Raw genomic sequence first — 7167 nt, 5'->3', positions numbered from 1 at the left:
CAACCAATGACGATGTGCCTTATTTTGACCAATAGCGAACAGACCTCGAGATGACGCTGTCCAATAAGACGTCATCGTTCCCATAGCGTCGGTTAGTCTTGCTGAGTAAGTAGTGTGTGTGTGTTCGTTAGTCGTGAGTGTTGGATATTGGTGCTGGTGTTGAGAGAATAGGTATGACACAATATTGTGTGTAGTTTTCAATTCTTGGCGTTTTTCACGTTATGTAAAGTGGATGTGGACATTGGTAGTGCTTATACTGTTTGAGTAGTGTGAAATCGTGATGTATTTTCGACTTGTATTATTTATCAACTGACGCCATTGTTTTCCATTTTGCGACATAATTCGTTTTTCCGTATTATATGGAATTCACAGTTGACTTGTTAATAGCATTAATGTGATAAATTTTGCAGTAGAAAATGGCACGTACGAAGCAAACCGCGCGTAAGTCTACTGGTGGAAAAGCGCCAAGGAAGCAGTTGGCGACAAAAGCAGCTCGTAAAAGTGCACCTTCAACTGGAGGTGTGAAGAAACCTCATCGTTACAGGTATGTGATACAGACCATATAATTTCAACTTCCACTTGTGCAAGTGCAACGAGGATGTGGGAGTGTTCTGGACTGTGACAGTACAGTTGTTGCTAGTTGGTGTTAAGGGGTGTGGGGATATAGCATCATTGGCACTCGTTTTACTCTTGTTTCATAAAGTAATATGGACTGCAAAGGGATGGTCACGATTACGTTTTTTGGTGTTTATTCATCTCGTTCTGACACTTGAGTATGGAGTCTAATTTGCAATTAGAACCGAATTAACTTTGTGCTGAACGTAGTGTTTATGAAACTTTAATCTATTGGACTGTAGGAATTTTACGTCAAACTAAAGTCAGACGTCACATTGACATTTGTGGTTGTTTGCTTGGGTTCACAACCTTTTAAATAGTTCTGTTTCTTGAGAATTGTATTGTTCATAGTCGGCCATTTTGTGGGTGCACCTTTGATTTTGTAGGATGCCATGTTGTAAATGACGAAATCATTCCTAGAAATTTTTGTTCACCGTCATTCGAAGAAATTTTCATTTTGACAGTACAGTTGACATCTACGTATTTAGGATCTAAAAGTGCTTCTAAGGTTCTACTTGCTACATGTGAAACAGTTCCTGCTCCTTTCCTACGACGGAAGAGGTCGGTTCGTGACAGGTTGTAGAGGTGGTTTTTGGCGGGAGATCGTTCATGTTTTTCTTTTGGGCATTTGATTACAACCAAGTGCTTTTAATGTGTAGCGTATTTTCTAGAAGTATGTTAGTCTTCAATACTCATTCGCTATTATAGAGCACATGTGTTGCTATGATAAAACTTACTTTTAGTTTAGTAGACATTAGTATAGTGGACTGTTTTTCGCAGGCCTGGAACTGTGGCATTGCGAGAAATCAGACGTTATCAGAAGTCAACTGAGTTGCTGATCCGCAAATTGCCATTCCAGCGTTTGGTGAGAGAAATTGCTCAGGATTTCAAGACGGACTTGCGCTTTCAGAGCGCTGCAATTGGAGCTCTTCAGGTATGCATTGTTGATGCCAGCTGTGATTGTCTAGCATTTGCTTTGGAAGTTGAAATCCCGATTTGCAAAATTGCCTCTCGTGTGAATCAATTATATGTTCATCTGTGTTATAACATGGGAGACTTATAAAATTTTTGTAATTTTGACTAGCTTTACTCGGGCGACTGGTAAACAAGTTAGGCTTGTAGCATATCTGCAGGCATTATGTTAAATGTAATGTGGAAATGCTTTCTCTGATTTGTCACAATTAGATTGTGGGCTTATTTAAGTCTTGTCACAATGTTGATTGCAATCCTGTTACAAATTCTAATTGCAATCGTTTTTGAATTAACTGATTGCAGTAACTTGACTTTTGGCATTAGTGAAATTAAGTGATCAATCAGCTGTAATATTGCTCAGTCTATATTCGAGCATAGAGATCACCCACTTGCCTGTCTTATATGAACTGGACATGGGTTTTGGAAGTGTCTAGAAATTTGGAAGGTTGTGTGTTTTGGAAGTGTCTAGAAATTTGGAAGGTTTTGTGTGTGTGTGTGTGGGGGGGGGGGGGGGGTGTATATATAGTGCGATTCTTTTTTTTTTTTTTTTTTTTTTTTTTTTTTTTTTTTTTTTTTTCCACCTAGTGACAAGGGCAATAAGAATACTGACTAGTGATGCCATTGTTGGAGCCAGTTGAATTATCTTGAATTAGAAGAACCTGCTAGTGATTAGTCTGTGTGATCAAATGGTACATGTTTGTACTTGTGTATGTGTTGGGTATTTGCTTTACACTCTTCGTTGCAGTTTCTTCGTTTTGTGTACTGGATTAGAAAGGGAAATCGAAACATTTCGTGCAAGGTAAGATTGATTCATTCAATAGATGTGGAGGCTGTGTAGGTCGCATTGTAGATTATAAACTAAAACCAGTGAGTTAGAAGTGTGACATACATTGTGTAAAGGGTACATTAGAAAAGGATATGTAGTGTTTTCTGAAAGGCAAGTCTTCAGAATGATTAAGCTTTCCTCGAATCCCACTTGTCATTACAGTTCATTTTCCATGATGCTATTGTGGAGATGGTTTCCATGGTATTAATTCCAACATTTCATTTTGGTGCCAAGATAAAATCATATGTAGTGTAATACTTCATATAAAGATGAGATGACTCACAATCTTGGTTGGGTTATGTATACCCACAAGTGTTAGTGCAATATACAGTAATACTGGAGTAGTACTGAGCAAGCTTGACAAGTAGTTGCCAGTGTTGTGCAGAACATTTTGGGGCTGTGCCATAACTGTTCTTGTCATATTAAACGTGTTTCTCATGATGCAAGTGCTGTTGCGAGGTAAATGTCGAGGAATCATTCCTACAGTGGGCAAGTGAGTGTTTCATACATAGACATGTTAAGAGCTATGGAATGTCACCAACACAAGATCACAGCCAGTCATACTGCAGTGAACTGTAACTGTACTCTGCATCTTGCATTACTTTACATAAAAACTGCATTTTTTTGTTCGTAGTGGATATGAAGTGAAATGGCTTCACTTAAGTTCAAGACTTTCACAAAGTATTGCCAAGTTGTGGAACTGAGGGAATTTTGATTGTGCTGAAGTGGTACAGCCAATTTTTGAATGTATTACCAGTAGCAATAAGATAGTAGTCTGGTTGTAACTTGTATACAATTATTAAAATTGGAGTTGCTTTAATTTGCGTTGTAAAATATTAAGATGAGATGAACATAAACATACTTTGTGTTTACAGGAAGCAAGTGAAGCCTACCTGGTGGGTCTCTTTGAAGATACAAACCTTTGTGCCATCCATGCAAAACGTGTGACCATTATGCCTAAAGATATTCAGCTTGCTCGGCGCATCCGTGGTGAACGTGCTTAAATGAAGCATGATGGCATTGTGGAAGTGCCACATTCCAACCCTGGCAAATTACATTACCAGCTGGTTTTGACTGTCCTAATGTTGAACATAAACCCTTATAACACTGCCAAGTTTGAAGACATTTTACTGTGCACTTCATTTAAAGCTGTAGTGGCTGAAGTTAATGTATTGCTGCAAGTGAAGAAGCCACTATATTTTGTGTCCATTTAGGGTGTTTTGTAAAATGGTCTTGCTGAAGTGCATAAAAGTTCTCTAGAACATGTAATTTCACTAATTGTTAAAGCACAATTTGTGTGTAGTTCTATTTAAGTGACATTGTGTAGTTTGTGGTCTAAACTGTGACTTGTGTAGTAGATGTTAGAATTAAGGCATTTAAGTTTTTCTTGTAGTTCTTATGGTCTTGTGGAGATCTAACTAGATGTAGACGAGGAGTTTGTCTGAGCTCGAGTATATGCATATGTATTTTGAATCTTTATGATCTTTTTACTTTCATATTTTTCTCCAAAATAGTATGTGGTTTACATGTTGACAGTTTGGCTTATTTTTCAGCAGTTTGGAATAAAGCATTAGTATGTACTGAACTCTTGTTTTATTGACATGACAGTTGGTACTTAAAATTTTTTAAAATATAATCTAATAAGGTGGATAACAATCTAACATGACAGCAATGTGTTCTGCTCCTGCTTTTTGAGTGGATTGTCTATACAATTTGTACTTCTGTTACTTAGACAATGTACAACATGTTATTTATTGAACAAAATACACTCTCCAATACGTACTATAAAATATTCCTACTATGCTTGATAAAAATGCATGGGGATTAATTTCCCAAACATTCACAGAATGCTTGTATTGCATTCAGTGAACTTTATACCACTTCATGTGTGGATATGTGGAATAAAGCTAAGTTGCAGATCTTGGGAATAGGCTTCATGCTCGTGTAACTGAAGTATATACATTTAAAAACTGGGTTAAAGGCTTTGTAAATAAGTCTTTGTGGCTACTGTCAGTCTTCACATGTAAACTCAGAATATTGGTTGGCTGCATTTATAAAAATGAAGTGGTAGTGATGAAACTTCTCTAAGCAGCAGCAAAAGGTCATGCTTCTAGTGGCATTTTCTTACGGATACAGCTTCTAGCAAGAATTTATTGCGATTAAATTATGGGGAGAATAAGCAGACTTGGGCTTAATAGTTGGATGGTAAGAAAGGGAGGCAGTAATGGATTGTTTGAAAATCACCCAAAGCAATAAACTTAAAGTGCAAGGGAATTAGTTTAAGAAACAAGGTACACTTATCAGAATGGAGCTCTCAAAAAGATTAAAGTGGTGCAATTTATTTGGTGAGAGAACTGGTTAGGAAATGATAAAAAGTACTGCAAAAGGGTTGCTGCTCGTGCTTTAAAAATCAATAGCAGTGTAGACTTCAATAGCATGTCTACACTTTGGGAAAAGGTTTTAACATAAGGCTGCCAGTAACCACAATTCTCATGGCCTGTTGGAGAAACATCACTATATAAAAGACCAAGCATGTTGTCTGTCCTGAAATTGTTTAGGGTGTTTGTTTTTAAGGGAGTGAAGCAGTTTCACAGCTTAAGATTGAGTGGTTATAATCAGATGGTTAGTGACCAAGCTGAATTTACTTGGAGAGAGAATAGTAATATATGAAATGAGCACTGCACATGACCAGCAGCAAGTATGCTGTTGCATGTCTTTTCCCAGACAAAATTTTGAGATGGCAATAAGTGTTCCTTCAGATGCAGGGTTAGGCATTTAGAGGAAAAGGTATCTTCAGAGGTAGGTATACTACTTATATTGCTGAATTTACATAATGTAAGATTTAATACTGCAGCCTGATTTGGCATATGGCCATAGGTTGAGATGTGCATGTAGTGTTGAATAACTAGATAGTTTACAAAACCTTTACTTAAAATCCTATTTTGAGATAAGTTTTTTACAGAATGACTCATTGAAGGGAAGGTTTTGGTGGTAAAGTGCTATCCCACAAGACCACTTTCTCATATTGTAGGCTTCAATTAAAATTGGTCAAAAGCTTTAAGTGCAATTTATGTAGTCCATATTTCTAAAGGTATATAGTGTACTTTACTGGCATGTGTATGTGGGATTAGCAGTTTCCCAACCTTGTCAGTTTTGTTTGAAAAACTGATTAAAGTAAGTTCAAAGAAATCTTCATGGGCTTCATTCCTAAGAGAATTTGGGGTAAGGCTGGTTTGGACTATGTTTAACATTACACCCTATAATTGCACTTTCTTAAAGTCCTGTTACCAATATCAAGACTTTTTATTACAGGCATGTGTCCAGCAATAGGTGGTAGCTTCATGGCATTGGGTTCCCAATTTATCAAGATCAGTTTTCTTGAAATGAGAGTTGTGTTTAGCAGAAATTAATAGTGCCAGCATCAATGACCCAGAACACAGGAAGATACAAGCCTATTGGAAAAAATGGAGTATGTGTACAAACATGTTTATTTGCTGGCCTTGCAATTTGTAAGCACATTACCCAGTTTTCCATTATATACTTGGCTGTAGTGCTGTAGAAGTGAAACATGAATAGGCAGTTGGTTCCCCACCACCACACACACAGCATCATTTTATGAGCTGACAACACATGGACACAAAGAGTTTTCGCACCCAGAACTAGTTTATTTCCTGTTGATGCTGAGTGCTTTAAAGAAAAGTTCCATCACTGTTGATGCATTTGTCCTGGCTTTCTCAATGTGTTTGGTTGTTTGTTACAGTGAGCTTAAATGGGAATTGGCATGCCATATCTTGCCATTGTTAAATTTACTACCTTTATGTAGCTTTTACTCTGAAGCTTTACACATAGGAAGCTGAAATTTGACAACTATTTTCAGTGTGTGTTTTAACTCATTGAACTAGAATCAGTTCATTTTTTGTTAGTATATTAATGAATTTTTATCCTTGAGAATTTTTAATTAGGGAAAATTTCATGTAAATCTGTTTCAGAGAATAAACCATTAGGTCATGGTTCTGTTCTAGTTCAGTGGCATCTTGTAACTATTTTTATAGCAGTCCTGAAAATCTGAATGTTATTAGTGTTTTGAGAGATATAGGTAGAAGTAGCACTGAATTTATCAAATCCCAGGAAGTGTGAGTAGTCATGAAAATTCAAATATTTTCTCAAAAATGTCTGGCAGAGTAAACAGAATCATATTCTTGTTCTCCTTGCTTTCTTTGTATTGAATTAAGTTGCATACTGAGTAATGCTTACTCACAATTTGTCCAGAAGCTGAAGACTTTTGTTCGTGTTAACATCATGAATAATGTTGAAACTTTCCACGACCTTTAATCCGCCCGTATGGCCATTATTGAATGAAATAATAAATCACTAACTCCCAATTTGTTTTCATCCCAACAAATACATTCTCAGGAACACTAGATCACGTGAGGTGGTTGAATGACATTTGATTCTTAGTATAACAAAGATGACATGTAAGATGAGCAGGGTGCCCCAGGTCTCTAGATATTGGTTTAATTGCTACCATAACAGCCACTGGAATAGAATTCTTGTGGTAAGGGACTCCACTGGGCAGCTATTATGGGGGCTTGTCTGTACTGTGACCAATAATAAATTCCAAGTCACTGACTTGAAAAGTGTAAATTGAATCCTGCAGAAAGTATTTAAAAAAATCATGCACTCCTAGGTGTTGTAAAAACATGTACCAAAAAAAAGGCGAACTAACCACAACAAAACTGCTCACAGATTGAAAA

At 36.9% G+C, this 7167-nt stretch overlaps 1 protein-coding gene across 2 annotated transcripts; it reads left to right on the top strand.

Annotated features, from left to right (window-relative positions):
• The first annotated feature begins 33 nt into the window (after positions 1 to 33).
• LOC124596604 (histone H3.3A) lies at positions 34 to 3998 on the top strand. Of its 2 annotated transcripts, none has more exons than XM_047135820.1 (4): positions 34 to 171; positions 411 to 544; positions 1396 to 1549; positions 3289 to 3998. In XM_047135820.1, exons 2-4 carry the CDS (start codon positions 417 to 419, stop codon positions 3415 to 3417), a joined length of 411 nt encoding a protein of 136 aa, XP_046991776.1. In that variant the 5' UTR covers positions 34 to 171; positions 411 to 416; the 3' UTR covers positions 3418 to 3998. The 2 variants fall into 2 exon arrangements, with proteins under 2 accessions (XP_046991776.1, XP_046991777.1); XM_047135821.1 differs by having other exon boundaries at positions 63 to 171; positions 414 to 544.
• The last annotated feature ends 3169 nt before the right edge of the window (positions 3999 to 7167 follow it).

Source organism: Schistocerca americana, chromosome 2 (genome assembly GCF_021461395.2).
Source record: "Schistocerca americana isolate TAMUIC-IGC-003095 chromosome 2, iqSchAmer2.1, whole genome shotgun sequence".
Lineage (NCBI taxonomy): Eukaryota > Metazoa > Arthropoda > Insecta > Orthoptera > Acrididae > Schistocerca > Schistocerca americana.
The sequence above is the reverse complement of the archived record's forward strand: the minus strand, read 5'-3'. Positions and strand labels throughout refer to the sequence as shown.